Below are 23,761 nucleotides of genomic sequence, written 5' to 3' on the forward strand. Positions count from 1 at the left end.
TAAAATTAAGCAAAAAACTAAACTTTCAGTCCTTGAATTAGTATGGCAGAGGACACTCAACTTCCCCCTCCTGTCAACACAACCCCCTCCCCGCACCCAACCTCCCCACCGGGGCCATATCCTTGAAGTTTTTCATTCTGAAGAATCTGGAACACACTGATTTGCTACAATGCTTTGCCATGTTAGATCCCAACCTTATCCCTCCACTACAGAAATAGTCCTCCTTAACTTACCTAGCAGTATAAGCAAATTCCACAAGTTGTTCAATAATGTCAGGTTCAGCATCTTTGAGTTCTACTTCAAAGGACTTTGATTCAAGCATGTTAGCTAAAATGAAGAAGAGAAACACAAATGGCATGAGTACCACCACGGAGGAAACAGCTTGTTCCAGGCCACGTAAATATGGAGAGGAATAAAAGGACAAGGACTTCTCTGGAAAATACTCCAGAAAGCCCAACATTCCTATAATAAAAGCAAATTAATTCTCCACACTTGAGATATGCCTTAAATTAAAATTATCTAAGAAATCAGTGAATTAGTGCACTTCTTAAAAAAGGGGGGGGGGGGCAAGTGAACAGAGAGAAATAAAACTGGACTTAGTATTTTCCCAACTTCTAAAATAATTTAGTAGCACTCTTTTAAATTGCTATGAGCAAAATGCCTCTGATGTTGCTAAAACAAACCTATGAGAAAAATGACCATTATATACAGTCAGCTACAACTAGCAAAGCTCTCCTCTTCCCCAAAATCCTGGCAGGTAGATACATTTCATAACTTGATGAGGCTCATGAAACAGTACTCAGTAGAGGTACAAGGACTTGGACCCAATTCTCAACTCCAACTCTAGGATTCTTTCTAGTATTATCTATTTATATAAAAGGCTAATATGCTAAGTGTCCTTCCACCTGTCCAACAGGTCGCTATGACACGCACAGACCATTTACAGAGAAACGGCAGTGTGGACCTGGCGCCGACAAAGCAACACTTGGCTTCCCCCAAGTAGGTCACAGGCCCCGCCACCACCCTGGAATGACAGCCCACCAAATTGCAGCCAACACTGTGAGACCCCATGGCCAGCCCAGAAACGGTCACTGTGGGCGCCAGGTAATGATGTCACGTTGCAACGCCTGGCTTCCTCTCCTTAGCAACTAGCCTCCTTGCAGTTTTTTCAGCCCAGGAACCCGACTTGCTTTATAGCCAGGTGGAAACATTTACACTTTAACCAAATGTCTGTGAAGTGTTTTCTCATGCCTCATCTCATTTGATCCTCACAGAAGTCCTGGAGTAGACATATAGGAGATTTAGTGGAATCCTATTTTCTTTTCATTAGCAGGAAAATGGAGATTTAGAAAGCTTAGAAACTTGACCCGACTGAAAAGAAGTAAGAAATGGTGGACCTTGAAAATGACTTCAGGTTTTCTCACTGTGCAGAATATAGTCAAACACTGCTGCAGTTAAATATTTTACCCTTCTCCCTGTGTGATCTACAATAATAATCTGTTTTGTGTTGATATTTACTGCTGTGTTGCTGACAATTACCTGAAAGAGAAGTGCTTCACTGGGCTGGAAAAAGTTTAGCTACATCAGAAAGCAGGTCTAATTAAGCAAGTTTATTCTATATATGTAAAAGGCTAAGTTGACTCGCACATGTGTGATACATATAAAACTTTCACTGGTGCCAATCACACATGTGTGTTTCGATCTATCATTGTTGACTGAATTTGGTTGACACTTCCATTATAGAGAAAGGGCGAATAGCAATATTAAAATATTTCTTCTAATTAATTTCCTTTCAATCTGCACGAACTCGTGCACCAGGCCACTAGTATGCAATATTTCATTTTTATTTAATTTAACTTGCTGGATAAAATGTCATAAGGTTTATCTGTTCCTTTGCCTTTCCACCAGAGGTTAAGAAGAAAACTGTAGGTATTTAAGTAGAAGCTGTATCCCCATAAATAGAGACCTGGGGCTTTTAGGGTGAATGAAATGACATGATTCCTTTGATTAATCATAACCATGACCACTTTTCAATCTCTTCACTCTTCTATAATCTTAACTTCTTTATAGACCAGGAAAAAATGGCATGTTTTCATTTAGACCCATCTCATTCTCATAGAATAAATAATATGTTTGACCTTAAGATACTTACTTGTGAACATCAAGTTAAAAAAGTGACTGGCTGCTGCAAGGACAACACGATGAGCAGGTATTTTTCTTTCTTGGACCATAAGGATCACGTCACACAATGTTTTCTAATCAAGAGAGAGAAGGAAATAAAATCAAAAGGGGCTCATTGTTTAAGGTTCTGGTTTAGCAAACATATTAAACAGGTGCTTGTCAAATGCTTTATCTCTATTTCCTATTTAAATTTGTTTATTTTTCCAGTACAGAATTTGTTTATAATATGACCTATTTAGGAAGGACTTACAGAGTGCTGTCATGAGTTTTCTGTACCAAAATCAGGCACTGAGCTTCCCAACAGTTAGGAAATCTTTATAATCAGCAAAGAAGTAGTCTACTAATTTTATAGGGAAGATAATTTTTTTTTTTCTGAGGCAAATTCTAAGCTATTTATCACAGTGAGATATTATGGGGACAGTAAATGACATAATGACAATGTCCTTAATGGTTTTTCTTTCTGGCTTAATCCCTATGCACTTACTCCCCATCCCTCCAATAGAGCTGTCTGCTTGTTCTTTATCTATGAGTCTGCTCTATTTTGTTTGGTAGTTCAGTTTGTTCATTAAATTCCACATATGAATGAAATCATATGGTACTTGTCTTTTTCTGACTGACTTATTTCGCTTACATAATGTTCTCCAGGTCCATCCATTCTGTTGCAAAGGCTTAAAACTTTCTTTGTTTTGTCCTGGCTGGTTTGGCTCGGTGAACAGAGCACTGGCCGGGGGACCAGCAGGTTCCGGGTTCGGTTCCAGTCGGGGACACATGCCTTGGTTACAGGCTCCCCTCGGGCCAGGGCCCTGGTCAGGGCTCGCAGGAGGCAACCAATCGATGTGAGACACATCGATGTTTCTCTCTGTTTCCCTCTCTCTTCCACTCTCCATAAAAAAAAAATCAATGGAAAAATATCCTCAGGTGAGGATTAACAAAAAACAAAAAGAAAAAAAGAAATGCAATGCCTCGTTAAAAAACAAAAACAACTTTCTTTGTTTTTACAGTAGAATAGTATTCCATTGTGTAAATGTATGCTTTTCAAACATAACAATCTGCTTTTTTTTTTTTTTTAAATATTTTATTGATTTTTTTACAGAGAGGAAGGGAGAGAGGGATAGAGAGTTAGAAACATCGATGAGAGAGAAACGTCGATCAGCTGCCTCCTGCACACCCCCCACTGGGGATGTGCCCGCAACCAAGGTACATGCCCTTGACTGGAATCGAGCCTGGGACCCTTCAGTCCGCAGGCCGACGCTCTATCCGCTGAGCCAAACCGGTCAGGGCAACAATCTGCTTTTAAAAATGATCTATCCTTGATAAAATCGAGAGTACACACTGCATTTCCCAAGACGGTAGCCTTCATAGATCTAAATTGAAACAGAAACAACTCAGAATACAGAGTGGATGAACCAAATGTCCATGCAGCACTCTTTCCGTAAACAACACTTCTCTCAAATGTACTTCTGATAGGAGCTGGATACCAGTCACTTTTAAATTGTGATTTCTGACCAAAGCCAAAACAGTCGTCACTGTAGGTTGCTGAAAGAAGGCAGATTTAAATTAAGTACTACAAATGTTGGAAAAATTGAAAATTAAAGAAAAAAGTAAGGTTTATTAGAACCATTAGAGATGAATCTCAAGGAAAAAAATGTCCTTTCTGTAAAATAAAATTTCAACTTCTTACTGAAATTAAATATATAATTTATAGGTAAGGCTCAGAGAAAATTTATAGCCTGGGATATGTTAAACACTCTTAGGAACTGGGAAAATGAGGAAAATAGTATTTTCAGAGTAAAAAAAAATCTCTCACTCATAGAAATAGCTCAGAGGATATGGCATTTTGCATTTTTAAAGTATTTTGCTATAACTATTAATCTAGTTTCTGATAGATAAGTCACTGCTATTTCCTATTTTATCACTCCAGGAATAAAAATCCAAGTAAGACGGTAATGCTTAGATTGAGAAAGGAAATGGGCCCTAAACAGTTGGCTAAAGGATGAACATAATTTCCCTTTTATGGCTTATTTGAAGATTTTTATAAGGCTATAGTACTGCTTAGAAATTATTTGTAGATTTCTTAAAGTTAAAGCTATTGTTATTCCAATAATGTCTTGAATTTTAAAAATGTTATTTCCTTTTATTTGGGGAGGAGGTTCAGAGTAGGCATAACTCTCAGGTAATTTTGCTACAAACCACACCAAAAAAACCCAACAATACTCAGGTACCAAAAACCAAACTAATGATTTGGTTACCACCAAAACAAGCTGATCAAGTTACTTAAGAGAAAAAAAGAGAAAAAGAAAGGGAGCAAAGAAGGAAAGGAAGGAGGAAAAGAATATTGACAGGATAGCAAGCAAATAAGATAGGGGAGGGATCTATGGCTGCTGATGAAAAGTTCCAGAAAGTGCAGAGAGAGCTAAACAGAAATGTAGCCAAAAACCTTTCCAAGGCATTCTCAGCAATAGGAGTTTTAGTGGAGTGATTTAATAGGCACTGGAGGACATTAGGGAAATCAGAGGGATTGTAGAGTAATTTAATCTTACTCTAAAATTAATCTTTGGCTGGATATTAATGTTGTGTGTATGGGGGGTGGGGGGGAAAGGGGAGGAATCTTTTTTATCCAAATGGTACATTTACTTGACTGTACTACAGTAGATCAAGAGGTTTCAACAAGAGATGGGACTGACCTAGAGAGAGTTCCCTCTGCTATCAGTCATCTGGGGAAGAGGTGTAACCACAGATAGGAAATGGGAAGAGAAAGAGACTCAGGTAAATTGGAGAATGTGAGAGGTAACAAGTCCTAGGTGAATGAAGAGAAACAAAAAGTACCTGTTGAGCAATACATGTTCACTGGATAAAACAAGAAAAATAACCCTTGAGATTTCTCTATGTCCCTCATATTAGTTATATCTTTGTATTAATTTCAGTTGTTGAATAGTCTCCTATAAACAGCACAGATTTTTGTGACTTAGTTGGAAGTTCTCATCTTAGATAAGAATATTTTTAGTAGTGTTTAATTCTTCATATTTATTACTGATAACTTATGTTTTACCTTACAAATGCCATCTTCTTTTATGCTATTTATTTTGCTTTCTTGCTGTCTTCTTTTTTCTTTAACTGCCAGTTGCTATTCTGGTCACATTTTCTTTGCACTTTTTTCTTCCTTTAGAGACTGACTTACAGATATGTCAAGTATTTGCAAACTGAACTCAGCAGGGTATTAGTCAAATATTGTTCTAGGAATGCAAGGAGGGTTCAAAAAGTAATTCTATTAATGCAATTCATCATATTGACAGGTTAAAAGAGAAAAACTTCTTGTAGAAAAACTTCAATAGATGGAAAAGACTGTTGAATAAAATTCACTTCCTGAGACTTTAATAAAGAAAACGATGTATACTAAAGGTCAAATATCAGAACTCCATAGCAAACATCGCATTTAATGGTGAAACAGGAAAGGCATTCTCATTCAGGTTTGAAACAAGTGGAAATTTGATATATGATAAAGATACCATTTCAAAAATGTGGTGAGAGGGTGGAGCACAGACAAAGTTTAGGGCAGTAAAACTATTTTGTAGAATGCTGTAACAGTTGATACATGTCATGATACATTTGTCAAAACTCATAGAATGTACAACAGAAAGAGTGAACCCTAATGTAAACTATGGTTATTAATAATGTCACAATATTGGCTCATCAGTTGTAATAAATGTATTACACGAATGCAAGATGTTAATAATAGGGGGAACTGTGGGGGTGAGGGCGAAGGGGTAAATGGAAACTGCACTTTCTGCTCAATTTTTCTGTAAAACTAAAACTGCTCTAAAAAATAAAGTATAAATTCAAAAAATGTAGTGAGAGATCAGATAATTGAAAAATGGTATTGGGATAACTGTTACACTTTTATGGAAACATTCGATTTCTGGCTCTTAATGTACTCCTTCTTCCTCTGGGGAAGGAAGTTTCAGTCCTTTTCTTGAACTGTTACTTGTGGAAGAGTGACTATAGGATGGGCAAGGGTATGGTAGTGGTCACATGGAGCCAGGCCTCCGGGCTCATTCTTCTTCCAAAATTCTGCCCCCAAGTGAACAGGGGAAAAGGGGAAACTCTAGGAGACCCAGCAGCCGAGTACATCTTATTGGCAAGTGTCTAAAATTTTGTCTAAGAAAAACAATGTGTCTTATGAAACATTATTACGCATAGATGAAATTCCTTCTCTATATGGTAAACATAGTGTCCCTGTTAGCCTTTGATAAGTGAGTCCTCCCAGTGAGTTTAGTCTTAGAGTCTATCAATTACAAACAGCTGATAAACTGGCAACCTCTCAACCACAAAAGCCAAGATTTTATGTTTTTGAAAAACCCTCTTCAGAAATGGAAGTTTCTGTTCTCTTTTTGGCTGGGAACAATAATGTGGGTTAGGATTGTATAATAATGTCAACCTCTGCACTATTTACTATAGAGATAGAGGAGATTTGCTTGGATCTCTTCAGGTTTGTGGAGATGGGGAGGATGCTGTGCTAATCTTAAGAGTTCTAGGGTCCCTTTGACATGCAAAAAAAACAAGTGGCATGTGGCACCCACTACCTTGAAATTGGGAAATTCAGCTTTAGAGGTATTATATGAAATCTATTCCAGTGGAAGGCAGCCTACACTGCAGCGGCTGAGGAAGCTATCCTGATACCCAAACACTTAGGCTTATGCCTTATTGCTGAGACTGAGCAGTCTAAGAAACCAGGGAGAGCAGACATTTGCAATTCAATTGCTATCATTTTAATTTATAGGCGATCACAGTTGAGGGAATTTAATAAGAGGGCTCATAGGAATCAAATTTGGGGGATTTTATGTTGCTAGTTGGAATTAGATGCAATGCTTTAAGTCATGTAGTTCACTGCAGACTCTCTGGAACACTACGAATGAATATTGAGAAAAAATTGAGATGGGAAATGGAAGTGAACTTAATTGATATCTATCCATTTCAAAGCTTTCTGGAGTAAAAACTTAAATAAGTTCCTAAACTAGTCTTCAGAGGACACACAAAAGAACAGTTATTGATAGAGGATGCTTCGTCAGCATTGAAGATAGAACAAAGCACTCCCTGTGCCAGTAAGAAAATAGATACCCTAAAAGACAAAGTAAACTTGGAAATAAGAACTTACAGCTACTAGGTCCAGCTAACTTCTGTTGGAGTGGGGTGGGACTTGGGTGTCTGAATCCTACCAATGCAGGAAGTTTATATAAGGACCAATGTCGAAATGAGATACAAGAGATCATACTATTGGAAAAGGAAAACCAAGATGGCGGCATAGGTAAACACCGGAGTTAGCTGCCTCGAACAACCACTTCACAAATACAACTAAAAGACGGAACGGACATCGCCCAGAACCACAGGAAGACTGGCTGAGGGGAAATTCTTCAACTAGAAGGAAAGAGAACAGCATACGAGACTCAGAGGAGGCGCAGTGCAGAAAATACAAAGGTGTGGAGGTACACGCGGAGCGGGCTGGTAGCTGAGGGCGCGGTTGTCGTTTTCAATCAGGAGGGAGTCTCAGATTCTGAGCTCCAGTTCTGGGCGAGTCTCTGGGGACCCAGACTCAAACGGGAGAAGTGGGACTGTCTGGCAGCGGTCAGAACGCGAGGGCAGCTTTCTCTCTGAGGTTTGCAGCGGTTGCTGGGACTCTGAGAGGCAGAGCCTCTGGGGATGGGACCAAGAGCAGCCATAACTGCTCCTTCCACCCGCCCTGTTGATCCTGAGCGACCCGCCCCGCCCAAGCCCTGCACAGAGCCATTTGCTGGATAGCCTCAGGCAAAGGCTAGATTAGCACCTCCCTAGAGGACAGAAGTTTTCCCACTGCAGACACAGCTGATTCTCACAGCCAGTTGGCCTGGAGGTCAAATCCCCCTAGTATTAACTACAACAATCAAGGCTTAACTACAACAAGACTGCGCACAAAGACCACTAGGGGGTGCACCAAGAAAGCATAAAAAATGCGGAGACAAAGAAACAGGACAAAACTGTCAATGGAGGATATTGAGTTCAGAACCACACTTTTAAGGTCTCTCAAGAACTGTCTAGAAGCTGCCGATAAAGTTATTGAGATCCTCAAGAAATCTAATGACACCCTCGATGTTGTGATAAAGAACCAACTAGAAATTAAGCATACACGGACTGAAATAACGAATATTATACAGACTCCCAACAGCAGACCAGAGGAGCGCAAGAATCAAGGCAAAGATTTGAAATGCGAAGAAGCAAAAAACACCCAACCGGAAAAGCAAAATGAAAAAAGAATCCGAAAATACGAAGATAGTGTAAGGAGCCTCTGGGACAGCTTCAAGCGTACCAACATTAGAATTATAGGGGTGCCAGAAGATGAGAGAGACCAAGATATTGAAAACCTATTTGAAGAAATAATGACAGAAAACTTCCCCTACTGGTGAAAGAAATAGACTTACAGGTCCAGGAAGCGCAGAGAACCCCAAACAAAAGGAATCCAAAGAGGACCACACCAAGACACATCATAATTAAAATGCCAAGAGCAAAAGACAAAGAGAGAATCTTAAAAGCAGCAAGAGAAAGAAACTCAGTTACCTACAAGGCAATACCCATACGACTGTCAGCTGATTTCTAAATAGAAACTTTGCAGGCCAGAAGGGAGTGGCAAGAAATATTCAAAGTGATGAATGCTAAGAACCTACAATCAAGATTACTTTATCCAGCAAAGCTATCATTCAGAATTGAAGGTCAGATAAAGAGCTTCACAGATAAGGAAAAGCTAAAGGAGTTCATCACCACCAAACCAGGATTATATGAAATGCTGAAAGGTATCCTTTAAGAAGAGGAAGAAGAAGAAAAAGGTAAAGATACTAATTTTGAACAACAAATATGCATCTATCATCAAGTGAATAAATAATCTGATGAACAGAATGAACTGGTGATTATAATAGAATCAGGGACATAGAAAGGGAATGGATTCACTATTCTTGGTGGGGAAAGGGGTGTGGGAGGTGCGGGAAGAGACTGGACAAAAATTGTGCACCTATGGATGAGGACAGTGGGGGGGTAAGGGCAGAGGGTGGGGTGGGAACTGGGTGGAGGGGAGCTATGGGGGGAAAAAAGAGGAACAAATGTAATAATCTGAACAATAAAGATTTACTAAAATTAAAAAAAAAAAAGAGAGATCATACTATTGACAGGTAGTCAGGTAATCCCCCATTATGCAGTGCTTCTCTAATAAAACAAAGTTGGAAAATTAGGCTTTTCTTAAGAAGCCCATATACATAGGTCTTTCTACTCACCTCTGCAAACCAATAACCTACATTTTGGAATCTGCATATTTTTATGTCCTGCAAGGAAAAAAAAAAAAAAAAAGATGGCTGGACCCCAATCCAGCTTCTAGAGTCTACCATAAGACACAGCTTATGGTCCTCCTTAACTAGAAGTAGGTGGGCATCATTAATAAAACAGCAGTGTCTTAATCCTACCAGACCTGAGGCCCTGAATCTAACTGTCCCCTATACCTGGGCTCCTGAGCATTAAAGAGAAAAAACCAACATGATATAGAAAAATGTTAGTTACATGCAAACAAGTGGTTAGAATAAGATGGAACTTGGAGACATTGTAGAAAATAGGTCTACCTTTCATCTGGCGCCAATATTCCACCTTTGTGTGGAAATTACCGAAAAATCGGTACAGCGGTCTGGTAGGGTTAAGCTCTAACTTAATTAGATTAGAATCTTGAGATCTCCCTCTCTCTCTCTCTCTCTCTCTCTCTCTCTCTCTCTCACACACACACACACACACACACCCCAAAATTAGGAAGACAGACATAAGCTTGAGACCTCATTTCCTTTCCTTTGGGTGTGGTGAACGTTAGAAATGTTCTTCCCTTCCATGTTGCAGTTCTTTTGCCCTCTGTTCCCAATACCACACATAGACAGCTATAGACACAGACAGACAGACAGACACACTACGTTCTCCTTTTCAGAGAAAAAAAAGCCTTATCAGTGGTTTTCTTTTTCTTTTTATAATCCTCATCCAAGGATATGTTTTATTGATTTGAGAGAGGAAGGGAAGGAGAGGGATTGGGAAGGAGAGGGATGTAGGAGAGGAATATAGGAGAGGAAGGAGGGGAGGAAGAAGGGAGAGAAGGAAAAAGGGAGAGGGAAGGAATGAGAGAGAGAGAGGGAGGGAGGGAGGGAGGAAGGGAGAAAAAGATTAATTGGTTGCCTCCCCTACACACCCTGACTGGGAATCGAACCTTCAACCCTTTTGGTGTACGGGACTACACTCCAACCAAATGAGCCACCTATCTGGGGCCAAACTTTTTTCTTTAAGCAGCAGAATCCACTTTCAAATGATCTGATTGTATATAATTTATATAGACAGACTGGTTTCTCTGTAGTCAGAACTAGCCTGGCAACCAAGGGATGGAAGAGTTCCTGTCACTAATTTTGATCTTAGTAATGTCTTTCTGGGGATGGATTCTATAAGTCTAGAGATTTAGGAACCCTAAAAAGAATGATTCAACCAAATAATACAACAATATTTTTACAGAACTGCAAGTTAAGACTGTGACCTTGTCATTTTGGGCTCCTCGTGCCACTGGGTAAAAAGAACAAAAGTTATTACATTTAGCTAGGTGCCTGACTCTAGCCATCCATGGGGCAGAAGATCGCTGGAACTCAGGGGATCCCCTTGGCTACCTTTGGTTGTCGGGAGACACAGTACTCCATGAGTTCCTATGTATCTTCCTGGACATAACAAGAATGGAAGGTCCTGCCATTTTTTACCCGGCCACCATTTCTCAGGGTTGTTTTGACAGCGAGTGACCCTAAGGGATGAGATAATGCCTCCCCTCCAGGATAAAGAGCAGGCTTGCTTATTGCTTGCTATAAAAATGGTAGATTTCTTAGCTCAGTGTCCACCCATTGGGCCCCCACCATGTTGCCCTCACAGCACTCGTAGGACAAGGGGAACTACACTGCTGACACTCACAATGCTGTGTTGTAAGTAATCAAGTCTGTGGTCTCTGACACCAGAGTCTCATGTCTTCTGCCAACATCCATTAAACAGCAACAGGATAACTAATCAGCCTTTAAGTAACATCGAATCCCAGACCCAACACTGGTCTGCCAAATCTAGTGGTAAATGTTAGTAAAAGACTGAAGTAATTGTATATACAGGCAAGACCAAAGGCTTAAGATACCTAGGACTAAAGGATTAGGTCACCCCATTGGATAACGAACCGTGAGGAGCTGGCTAAAGACAAAGAATAGGAACAGATAGTGAAAGAAGTCATAAATACAATAATAAATAATAAAAATATTAATGAATAAATAATAATAAACAATGAATGTGGCTTCTACTTTCATTTCCATCCTTGTTCTTATATTTATACTAGAGGCCCGGTGCATGAATTCGTGCACCAGTGCAGTCCCTTGGCCTGGCCTGTGGGATTGGACTGAAACCGGCTCTTCGACATCTCCCGAGGGGTCCTGGATTGCGAGAGGGCACAGGCCAGGCCAAGGGTCCCCACCGGTGCACAATCGTGACGTGGGAGGGCTCCCGGGCATGTCTGGCCCGTCTCACTCAGTCCCGATTGCCTGACCCCAGCAGCAAGCTCACCTACCCGTCAGAACATCTCCCCCCTGGTGGTCAGTGCACATCATAGCGACTGGTTGACCAGTTGACTGTCTGCCCCCTAATGGTGAGTACACATCATAGTAAGCAGTTGAGTGGCCTTAGCATATCATTAGCATATTACTCTTTGACTGAACGGCCAACTGGATGACCAGACACTTAGCATATTAGGCTTTTATTGTATAGGACAGTGATGGCAAACCTATGACACGCGAACTCATTTTTTGGTTGATTTTTCTTTGTTAAATGGCATTTAAATATATAAAATAAATATCAAAAATATAAGTCTTTGTTTTACTATGGTTGCAAATATCAAAAAATTTCTTCTATATGTGACACGGCACCAAAGTTAAGTTAGGGTTTTTCAAAATGCTGACATGCCGAGCTCAAAAGGTCCACCATCACTGATCTAGGATAAGTTTTAACTAGTTTCCTATCTTCTTTTCCATCCAGAATCATACCAAAACATCTATTATTACTTAGACCTTAGGATCTGAAATGATGGTAGGATAAATGAATATCACTAAGTGATCTTGAACTTGGAGTTAGAAATGGTTAAGTGAAAAAGTTTGATTGGTGACTTTGTTTTTTAATGATAGGAATGAGAATAGGAGCACACATGTTTGTATTGGACAACCTAAGGTGTAGACCGCAGTGGACACTTGTAGATCCTGGTTACTTAGCAACCAATTTCCCCTGCCTATTAGAACCCCAAGCTCCATTTTCCAGAAAATTCCTCATTATGAACTATCTTGGAAAGGGCAATTCTCAGAACCCGCCTCTCATTATGAAAGCTGAAAGTCAGATATTTTTTTTTTCTATTCACAGTAGAGCCCAAATCTGGCAAACGATAGAAGGCCAGCCAATTAGACAACTATCTCCAGGATTCTGAACCTTGAGTGAACGATGGGTGGAGGGAAAACCACCTTAATGGCAGCAACAGCAAGTGGTTTAGACTGTTCCTGCACAGTAACCTCGACTCCAGGGTTTCTGCAGTCTTGCTACCAGAGAATCCCTGGTTCCTGCTTATCTGCCACACCTGCTTGTCTCCCAGCTGTGGTCAATGCTGTAAACTCCTGTGTACTTTTTTTTTTTTAATATATTTTATTAATTTTTTACAGAGAGGAAGGGAGAGGGATAAAGAGTTAGAAACATTGATGAGAGAGTAACATCGATCAGCTGCCTCCTGCACACCTCCCACTGGGGATATGCCTGCAACCAAAGTACATGCCCCCGACCGGAATTGAACCCGGGACCTTTCAGTCCACAGGCCGATGCTCTATCCACTGAGCCAAACCAGTTAGGGCTCCTGTATCCTTGTAATACGTTGTTTTTTTTACCTAAGACAGAATAGGTATCTGTTGAAGATGGCAGTTGTTATAAGAATAAAATATGACAAAGCATGTAAAACACTTTGCAGAATGGCTGGTAGAAAATAAGTGCTCAAGAAGTGTTTCATAAGAGACCCTAAGGTTATTGATATGCAGTAATTTACAGTCTTGGAGAGGTGAGTGTACAGAAGTTGAGCCATTTTAGTTAGTGAGCCTAGATGACTACCCAGCATCCAATGCTCAAATCAGCCTTGTGGTTCTCTCCTATCACTTTCTTTTTTTAAATATATTTTATTGATTTTTTACAGAGAGGAAGGGAGAGGGATAGAGAGTTAGAAACATCGATGAGAGAGAAACATTGATCAGCTGCCTCCTGCACATCTCCTACTGGGGATATGCCCGCAACCCAGGTACATGCCCTTGACCGGAATCGAACCTGGGACCTTTCAGTCCGCAGGCCGATGCTCTATCCACTGAGCCAAACCGGTTTCGGCCTCTCCTATCACTTTCAATAGAGCTTACATAAGCTTTTAAATTCCAGGTATGCTTTAGTTCATTTAACATGAGGAAACTATAGTGGTACCCAGGAAGGTCTCAAAATGTATCCGTCAATGTTAAGGTCTCCTGGACTTCATTGACACAATAGAAACAACTGGATATGTGCAGTAGTGACTATGACTCAGTCCTGCTTTGTAATGCCCTTTACTAGTGCCATCAGGTAAGAAAATTAATATAAACAAAAATTTAGGAAAAGAAATGAAAAGGTGTGCAACCTAATTAAATAAGATGCCACTATACACACACTAGAATTGCTAACATTATAAAGACTGAGAATACTAAGTATTGACAAGGATGTAGAGCAAAAGCCTCTCTCACACACAGCTGGCAGAAATGTGAACTGGCAAAATGTTGGAAACTATGACAGTATCTATAAAGCTTTATGCAGCATAATCTATAACTCAACAACTCCATTCTTAGGTATTTCCCAACAGAAATGCAAACATGTGCACATCAAAAGACATGTACAAAAATGTTCAAAGTAGTGCTCTTCTCAACAGTCCCAAACTGAAAATGACCCAGATGTCCATAACGACAGGATGGATAAACTGTGGTGTTTTTATACAATGGAATACTATATAGAATGAGGATGAACTAGAGCTACTAGTACATATAACAGCATAGATAAAAATCACAAACATAGTCTTTAAGAAACTAAGACAAGAGTATTTATGATTTCATTTATATAAGTTCAAAAAAAGTAAAAGAAAAATCTATGGTGATAGAAGAATAATAGTTACCTTTGAGGGATAGTGACTGAGAAGGGCATAAGGAGGGACCTCTGGTGTATTAGTCATGTTATGTTTCTTGGTGGTGGTGGTGGGGTCACTTGGTAACAATTCATTGAGCTGCACTTTATGATTTGTATCCTTTTACGTGAATCCTCTACTTCATTGGAAAATGCACTTAAAAATAAAAGGCCGGAAATGACTGAAAGGGTGAAGGAGGAAAAGGCTCCATAAGAAGTTGAAAAAAAAAAAAAAGCTGAAGCTGCTGGTTCTGCAGAACCCCCTTTCATCACTATGTATAAGATTGGCTACTATGTTACAGAGAGATGACATGACCTAAATCAAATTATCTAAAAATAATAAAACTAATTAATGGTAGCCCAGGGATTGGAATTCAGGTTTTCTAATTGCAGTGTTCTCAAATTCTTACAGAAATGTTTCAAAGAGGAATCCTTGTCAGTCAGGTACTCATTATCCTGATTCCCAAAGTACTGAGGTCATAAGGGTAAGCAAAAATAGTCATTACACAAAAACATTCATGAAAGAACAAAGACACATATAAAATCGGTCCTCACTCAAACATTCCTTCTCTGGCCAAACCAGCTTCTATTCCTGCCAATCCCTATCAACTGCCCTTGTCAGTCATTCTTGGTGAGTCTCTCTTGTGTTATGATGTTAAATAGAACAACACAAGTGCAATGTAAATCAACTGCAAAATGAACCTACACATCTTAGATGCAAAAGATGCAGGATTCCATGAAGTTGGGAAAAGTACTATTGGAGAACTGCTGGACTTCAGACAAAGCCATTGACAAAAGGAGGATCCAGCAGATTAAGGTCAGTTAACCACCGTAGAAGAAATGTCACCCAGCATCCATTTTCCCTTCCTACTCAGTACAGAATCCTGATTTTTCAGTTACTGTATTTCTATTTTGACAGTAGGTAAACAGATGTTAATATAGTCCAAAGCTAAGTCTATGCAATGGATATAAATCCATTTTAAAACCTAAGGAGCTAAATTACACAGTCTCAGGCAATCCCCTCTCCTCAAGTAAACATGTGACACTGTAACCTACCAGCACGTTGTCTCTGCAAGAAATGAGGCAATGCTTTATCATGCTACAGTCCACGGAAGAAAACGCATTATCTGAAGGAGTGGGAAGGTTGCTGAAAACAAATGTGAGCCCTGGTGGACCTTGTCCAACTACCGTAGTTAAATGCACCAGAAATTTGAAGTCAGTGGTGCTGTAATACATAAAAATGGTGGTGTGGTCACAATGAAAGAAAGCAACACGAATGGATACATACAAATAGATACATAAAGTAAGTTACATAAAATACTGAATTCAGGCATTTCACAGCTCTTTCAGCACAAAGGCTAGGAAAAGATTGAAAGGCATTCCCACCGAGGATCGCCTGCTTTCATGCGCCACGCCAGCCAGGAGCCGATGAACAAAGACAAGATCCCATCGGCCAGAATTCCCTTAAAGAAGCCAAAGCTAAATATCTTCATAAGGATCTTAAATTCCTCTACGGTCATCCCCATTCCCATCAGAACCACTAGATAAGCAAACCAGGTCTGGCAGGTACTCCGACAACCTGCTTTTGTCCTTTTGAAAAACTGGGCCAGGGTCACAAAACCGAAACACGCTTACAAGTCTCCTTAGACTCCTATTTTCTATCAAGTTTACAGAATCAAAAAAGTAACCAAGTGATTTTTTTAAATGCTCTATTGGTATGTTATGGAATTAAAAACACACACACACAAAACTCTAGCGGACATCCTCTGGCGTATTAAAATCGGTTCTTTTCATAACCCACCTTTGGCCGACGCGTGAAGCCCTGCACGAAGGCGCCTCCTACCCCAGACAGAACAAAGAGCCCGTCCGCGCAGCCGAGGCGCACGGGGCCCTCCAAAGGCAGCGGCACGGCGTCGATCGAAGGCTGTCTCTGCTCGAAATTAACATGCACGGGAGGGGGCCGCAACCTCGGAAGGGGGCGGGGATGCTTATGCGAGAGGAGCTAGATTTCAGGCCCGGCCATGCTCCTCTCCCCGCTGCGGGGGCTTCTGGCTGGGCTGTGCCATTGGGCTCCTTCGCACCCGATCTCCTGACACCTGACACCGCGCTTACACGGCTCGCCGGTGGAGGGGTGGCTCCTCGCCTTCCAAGGCCATGCCTAGGGCAGAGCCGCCACACCACCGACACCGGCGCCGAATGCCAGCCCGGGGAGGCTCCCAGGATCTGACCTGGGAGTCCAGGCATCGATAGACCAGGAGGCACTGAAAGCGACCCTCTCCTAACAGCAGCTGGCTGGCGTGGAAATGGGAGGAAGGGCGAGGACGGAGGAAGAAGAGGGTCTGCGTCCACAGGGCGCGCGCATTTCGGCCCAGGCAGCAAGGGGCCAGAGTCCGGACTCCGCCACCCCCCCTCCCCGCCCCGCCGTCCGCCACTCCCACACAGGCGGTACCTGTTTCCGCATGTTATTCATGACACCCATGAAGCCCGCCAACAATTTCGCTTCTTCTCGAGCAGCAAGCTTCTTCTCCGTCTTCTTCTTGCAGCTTTTCTCCACCACGGAGGTGGCCATCCTCCGTCAGCTCGGTGCACGCCCGGGCTCGCCGGGCCGGCCGAGGGGTGGCAGCTCCGGGCGCGCGGGGGCTGCTGTTTACACCAAGCACCACGGCTGGGACTGCGGCGGCAGCGCGCGGGCGGCGGAGGCGCGGTCACTGCAGGGCTGCGAGGCCTGGGGGTCCCCCTCAGGAGACGCCGGGGAGGCTGCGCCGCGGGATCGGCCGCATCCCAGGGAGAGCGAGAGCGCGCGGGGAGCATGCGCGGTGCGCGGAGGGGCGGGGCCCTCTGAAGGAGCAGGGGGCGGAGCCTGCGCTACAGCGGCGCGCGGCCGGCTGGGAGCACGCAATGCCCGGCGTTCCTGGTGGCCTCGGTCCCGGCCGGAGCGGGGCGAGCTTTGACTTCCCGCTGGCCCAAAGTGGCGCGTCCTCTTCCCTTTGTCCATGACAGATTTTTTTTTTTTTTTTTACAAATTTGTATTACGTGACGAGATGATCTTTTTTGAATAATTGGGCGGTGGAATGCATTAAAGTACCTTCCATTAGTGCCATCAACATAGGAACAGGGCTGGTGTTTTCTTCCCTGCACTGTCAGAGATTGGCCTCTTGTAGGCGCTCAACAAGTATCACTTGGCTGCAAGCTAAAGGCTTACCACACGGAATTATTTACTCATCCATTTCCTACTAGTAGACGTTTAAGTTGTTTAGATTTTTTTCTATTATCAAAAAAAAAATTGCTATGAACATGCTGTCCCTTTTTTTTACCTCCTTGTGAAACTGGAAAAGTTGGCGTTCGTGCTGCCTGTCACTACCAGAACCAGTAACTAGAGACAAGGATTGAATTTTTATGGGTGCTTTAATTCACATGGCTGGCGATCTGGAAGACGGTGTGTTACGTACCCTAAAAGACCGTCTTACATCTCATCTCAAGCTGACCTTTTTTATAAGGAGGAGAAAAGTGTAGGTAAAGGGTTTGAAGTTCAGGAGAAAGTAGGTAAAGGGTCTGGGGTTCAGGGAAAAGGTTTAATCAGATAAAGCTGCAGCCCGGTCATTTTCCAAGCATCCCTTCATCTACCCTCGGGTGGCTCTTTATCTGCTTCCTGGGAGGCTGGCATTCTCTCCCTGGAGCACAATGGTTCAGATACTGTCTTGGTCTCTTGCAGTCCTCCTGGGACACAAAGGTCGAATTGCTTGTGGGTCTCCTGAAGGCGGGGTAGGTCCAGTCATACATTTCAGTCCCTGAAACAATAGTCTTCTATTACCGTATATATAAGTAAAACGAAACATTTTTAACTTCTTAATTTCCCCGTCATTCCCCACTGTTAGTCTATCTTATTTCGATGAGATTAGTTTCACTTGAAAAAAAAAAGATTAGTTCCGTATGGAAGTAATCATTTTGCTGTTGAGCATGCATCTTAGCATTAGAGCAGTGGTTCTCAACCTTGGCTGCACATTAGAATCACCTGGGAATCTTTTTAAAATCCTGATTTCTGGGCCTCATCCTCCAGAAATTCTGTTTCTTTGTTACTAATGTTGTGGCCCCACCCAAGAGGTTCTGGGTTGGCAGGAGGTGCTCACTCTTACACCCCTGTCCTTGGTAGCTTGCTTGCCTGCTGCTGCCTTTGTGGCCCCACCCCATAACAAAGAAACAGAATTTCCGGAGGATGAGGCCCAGAAATCAGGATTTTAAAAAGATTCCCAGGTGATTCTAATGTGCAGCCAAGGTTGAGAACCACTGCATTAGAGTCTTGTAGGGGATTTGGGAATACACTTGAGGGAGCACATTGTATGCAACAACAACAAGCTATGATACTGAAAAAGATGAAAAGAATGAAAACAAATGCCTCCCCAAGACCAGTAACACTAGGTAGCCCCCAGGTTAGTTTGAAACTAACCAAATCCAAACAAATCAAAAACAAAGAATCCCTCTCTTTGTTTTATCTTGGACACTACTTCATTTACTTGCTTTACTTTATGCTCTTTGAGCTATGATTCCGGTTGAAACAGCAGAGTCCTTTAAATTCTTCACATCGGTGATTTTGTGGACGGATCACGAGAATTCTCGTGGTTTTGTTCTAAGGCTTGTGGCCAATCACGAGAATTCTCGGCTGTTCATTGTCATTTAGAGAGAAACAGTGTAACGGAACATGTGTTCACTGAAGTTAAAAATTACAAAAGGAATTAAAAGTGATTAGTCTCTTGTCGTTAGTAATAAAAAATAACTTTTTTATATCAATTTGATATTTTTAAAGTGCTCAGTAACCATGGATAGTGACGAAGAACATGATAAAATTCTGGACATATTTGCTGACAATTTATCAGATATTTCAAGTGAAAGTGATGAAAGCTTTGACAGTGGCAGTGGTATAGTTATTCCTTCAAAAAGGTGAAAAATAGTAATTTCAAGTGATTCTGAACCTGAAAATTTGAACAATTCCACACATGATTCTGAGTGTAATTTGCGTTTTGGTTGCCGAGATAATGATTGGTCAAAAGAGGACTTTCAACCCAATTTGGAAAAATTTGAAGGTAATTCTGGCATTACAGTTATACCATCTGATTCTAAGAACATCATTGAAGTCACCAACTTGATTTTTGATGACGATCTGTTTGAACTATTTTGTCATCAATCGAACATATGTTATAAACAAAATTTGGGAAAGCACAAAATTTCGAAAGCAATAAAGTGGTCTCCTGTTACTCCAACAGATATGAAAATTTTTTTAGGACTTATACTGCTAATGGGGTGTACTCGAAAGGATACTTGGAAAGAATATTGGTCTACAAATCCAGTTCTAACTGTTCCAATATTTCCTCAGACGATCAGTCGAAATCGTTTTGAACAAATATGGACTTATTGGCATTTCAGTGACAATGCAAACATGACTAAATATTCATCCAGGCTATTTAAAACTCAATCGGTACTCGACCATTTTATTAGTAAATTTCAAACAATATACAAACCTACGTGAGAATTATCATTAGATGAAGGCATGATTCCCTGGAGGCGACCTCTTCTATTTCAAACTTACAACCCAGCAAAAATTATTAAATATGGTTGACTTGTAAGAATGGTATGTGAGAGCAAGACTGGGTATATTTGCAATATGGAAATTAACACAGGTGAAGGAAAAAAATTGAATGACTCTATTCTTCACTACTTCTGCCGTATCTGGAATTAGGGCATCGCATATACCAAGATAACTATTACAATAGCGTTTCAATTGCAGAAACTTTACATAAAAAGAAATATCCTACTAAAGTTTGCAAGTATGCAAAAGTAATGGTAAGAGAAGAGAAATGCATTACATTTGCCAGCTTTGTTTAGTTCCACTTCATATTACACAGTGTTTTACAAAGTATCATACTTTGAAAAGATATTAGCTTGTAAGAACATGCAATAAATAACTTCAAAATGCAACGGGTATTTAATTTTAAAGTGTGCCTTTAACATTTATGAAAAATGTTTTTTTGTACTCATTCAATAGAAACCTATCTGGCCACTGGGTGAAGCTAGCAATAAAACTACTGGTCCGCAATGTGCTCAAAGGAGGCAGTCTATAGCTGCCTGATTTTCCATTAACACTTCCCTAACTTGTCCTACTTCTTGACTGATACTGATGGCACTAAAGGCTAGAAAGTTGGCATTCAAAGCCTTTACCACAGTGCGGGCTGATCTACTTATTTCTGTATTCAATGAGGTTACCATGACTGGCATTACACATAAAAATATATTCAGCGGGGCAAGAAAGGAGCGAATCACTGTTACAATCAGGTGCAAGGGAGAGCTCCCGTGGAGTCCGTCAGTCTTCTAGAGAGCATGGTCCCCTGGAACTGTTTGCTGGAACACAGGAATAAACAGTCCTTCCATATATTAGAGACAATCCTGCAGGCAAGTCGACGTGACCAAAGGCATAAGGTACATTAGTGGTGGTGTTGCAATTCACCTCCACGCCTGCTGAAAGCATAAAACAGTTTTTAGTACAGTTGACAAAAGTTGCACAATCCTCAGTTGGGGCTACATTAGTAACTTTTAAGGAAAACATTTCCCTGTCCTTTAGAGTTACCACAGGTCTCCAGTTATAAATATCAGGCCCATATTGTTTTCTTAGCTTTTCTAAATGTCAAAAGGCCTCCATGTGCTCCTTTTGTGAAGATAACTGAGATCATTCTCCTGGAGGGAAGAGTTCCCAGTGGATAAAAGAAGGTGGTAACAAACTTGGATACTTTGATATCAGATTTTTTGTTGTTAATCCTCACTCAAGGATATTTTTCCACTGATTTTCTACAGAGTGGAAGGGAGGGGGACAGACACAGAGAGAGGAATATTGATGTGAGAGAGACCCATGCAACTGAGGTACATGCCCTTGACCGGAATTGAACCTGTGACCCTTCAGTCAGTGGGCCAACCCTCTATCCACTGAGCCAAACCAGCCAGGGCTGGGATCATATACACTAGTATATATATTTTTAATTTTATTGATTTCAGAGAGGAAAAGAGAGGAAGAGAGATAGAAACATCAATGATGAGAGAGAATCACCAATGGTCTGCCTCCTGCATGCCCCCCACTGGGGATGGAGTCAAGAAACCTGGCCATGTGCCCTTGATGGGAATCAGACCTGGGACCCTTCAATCCGCAGGCCAACGCTCTATCCACTGAGCCAAACCGGCCAGGGCTGGGATCATATTTTTAAAAAGAGCTTTAGATCTGGATTATGACAGTGGAACCCTGGGTCTTGTAAACATTGATCAATAAGACAGGCAAAAGGTAATTTTTCAGTGTTATTTTAAAAAATGTCTAATGAGGCTGAGCATGTTTTCATATGTTTATTGGCCATTGATGAATTGCCTGCTTATGTCCTTTGTTCTTTTTTTCTTTTCATTTTTCCCCCCTTATTGATTTGTAAGCATTCTTTCTTGAGGCAGGTTTTAGGCAAGTTGAGTTTTAGATAATAGATGTGAGAAAAATGTCCAGTAAGCATTGAAAACTCAGGATGAGGTCCCAAGAAAAGAGTATAAATGAGCAAAAGCACATTACTGATTCATAGCTCAGTGAGGAAAAGGATCCAGCAGAGGCAAAACAGTATTCAGAGTGACCTAGAAAAACATGTCCTCATGTGACCCTTAGCCGCCAACGTTCTTTTACTACACAGTTTAGTGTGGCCTGCATGCCTGCAGGGAGTCCGGTCTTTTTTGAGTTTTACTCCCCAAGAAGCCTCAGGGGTGTTGATTCATGTCCAGATGTTTGTCCTCCTAGCTATTATTTTTTCTTAGCAAGTCCAAAACTCAGTGTGCCTGCCCCCTTGAGGCTAGAGGATGCCACAGAGCCTCCCTGATGGTGTAACTCCAGAATGTGCTACCGATGCAGTGTTGACTAAGACACTCCCTGCACTGCCCCCCTGAAACCCGAGCCCTGGCCAGGCCAGGTTCTCTTTGCCCACTGACCATATGCACTATCGCCACTACTGCTGAAGCTGAACCTCAGGGTTGTCATCTGCTGACCCAGGCCAAGCAAACCGCTATGGCTCTAATTGTGCCACCAGGGATATTGTAGATCCTAACCCAGGTTATGATTATTCTTTATAGTACAGAAGAGAAATGCACAATGTGTTGTCAAATGGGATCTACGTAAAATATGACCAAGCCTTATCACCTTCAAACTCTTACGATTCACACTCACTTCTCTGGGGCCCCTGCCTGCCTCTGGGTGGCTGTGTGGGGGGCAGATCCACTGATGAATCCAGGCCAGGATTCAGGTTTCCTAGTTGATTGCCTCACCTATCTCTACCCGTCCTCATGGTAAATCACCTCCTAGGGATCTTGTTGTTCTTTTCTGTCGCCTAATTTAAGTCCATCGAACAATTGTGATTCATTTGAACTTGGGAGGGAAAGAGACAAGTTCTCACTTCCATTCCTCCCAAGAGCACCATCATGTGTTGAGGGCTCTGACCAATGCATTCTCATTCCCAGCAGCATTTGTTTGGGGTGGGAGAGTGCTATCCAAATGTTCTGTTGTGACTCATAGACGCAGAGAACAGACTGATGGTTGCCAGAAGGGAAGGGAGTTGGGGGACCAGGTGAAAAAGGTGAAGGGACTGAGAAGTATAAATTGGTAGTTACAAAATCGTCATGGGGATATAAAGTACAGCATGGAATATAGTCAATAATAGTGTAATAACTATGGACGGAGTCAGGGAGTACTAGAAATATCAGGTGGGGGAACACTTTGTAAAGTATGTAATTGTCTAACCACTATGCTGTGCACCTGAAACAATACCAAATAATATTGAATGTCAACTGAAATTGAAAAATAAAGAAAAAATCCTGTTGCATCACATCAGCACCTTTCTCACTCTCTTACCCTGGCAAAGTTACCCGAAATGTTGGACCCCTAGCAGAGGAGAGCTTTCTATGAGGTCCCTACCCAGTGAGGAGCCTCAGAATGTATTTATAAGCTCATATCTTTTTGTAACATTTGCAAAAGTAGATATTTTTTGTATTCTTTTTCTCAAAGCTCTCTCCTCCCACTTATAAAAACTTCAGGCTCTGCAAAACCATCCCTGATCTTAGGCAAAACTTTGTAAAAAAAGTTATTTTGTTGTTTTAACTTTTAAGAGGTAAAGTAGCATAATAGTATCTAACCCACTTGATTTGATCCCTGATTCCATTTCTCACTAGCTGTGAAATGCTGTGTTTGTTACTTAACTTCTCAAAACCTGAGGTTCCTCAGCTAGGAAATGGAGAAATAATGTATGCC

At 41.5% G+C, this 23,761-nt stretch overlaps 1 protein-coding gene across 9 annotated transcripts in view; it reads right to left on the bottom strand.

Moving 5' to 3' along the window:
* The window catches only part of KLHL7 (kelch like family member 7), a 48,531-nt gene extending 31,264 nt beyond the window's left edge, over nucleotides 1-17,267 (bottom strand). Inside the window, exons 1-6 of one of the 9 annotated variants that reach the window (XM_036327908.1) lie at nucleotides 16,904-17,266; nucleotides 15,511-15,679; nucleotides 14,447-14,636; nucleotides 5,231-5,414; nucleotides 2,153-2,255; nucleotides 234-327 (exon numbers count right to left, since the gene is read on the bottom strand). In XM_036327908.1, coding sequence (XP_036183801.1) covers nucleotides 234-327; nucleotides 2,153-2,231 — 173 coding nt within the window. In that variant the 5' untranslated portion in view covers nucleotides 2,232-2,255; nucleotides 5,231-5,414; nucleotides 14,447-14,636; nucleotides 15,511-15,679; nucleotides 16,904-17,266. Of the gene's footprint in view, nucleotides 1-233; nucleotides 328-2,152; nucleotides 2,256-5,230; nucleotides 5,415-14,446; nucleotides 14,637-15,510; nucleotides 15,680-16,255; nucleotides 16,397-16,903 lie in introns of those variants that run through there. The other 8 variants (XM_036327909.1, XM_036327903.1, XM_036327904.1 and 5 more) reach the window with 8 other exon arrangements.
* Nucleotides 17,268-23,761: the final 6,494 nt, after the last annotated feature.

The sequence above is a fragment of the Myotis myotis genome, unplaced genomic scaffold (genome assembly GCF_014108235.1).
Source record: "Myotis myotis isolate mMyoMyo1 unplaced genomic scaffold, mMyoMyo1.p scaffold_m19_p_11, whole genome shotgun sequence".
Classification (NCBI taxonomy): Eukaryota; Metazoa; Chordata; class Mammalia; order Chiroptera; family Vespertilionidae; genus Myotis; species Myotis myotis.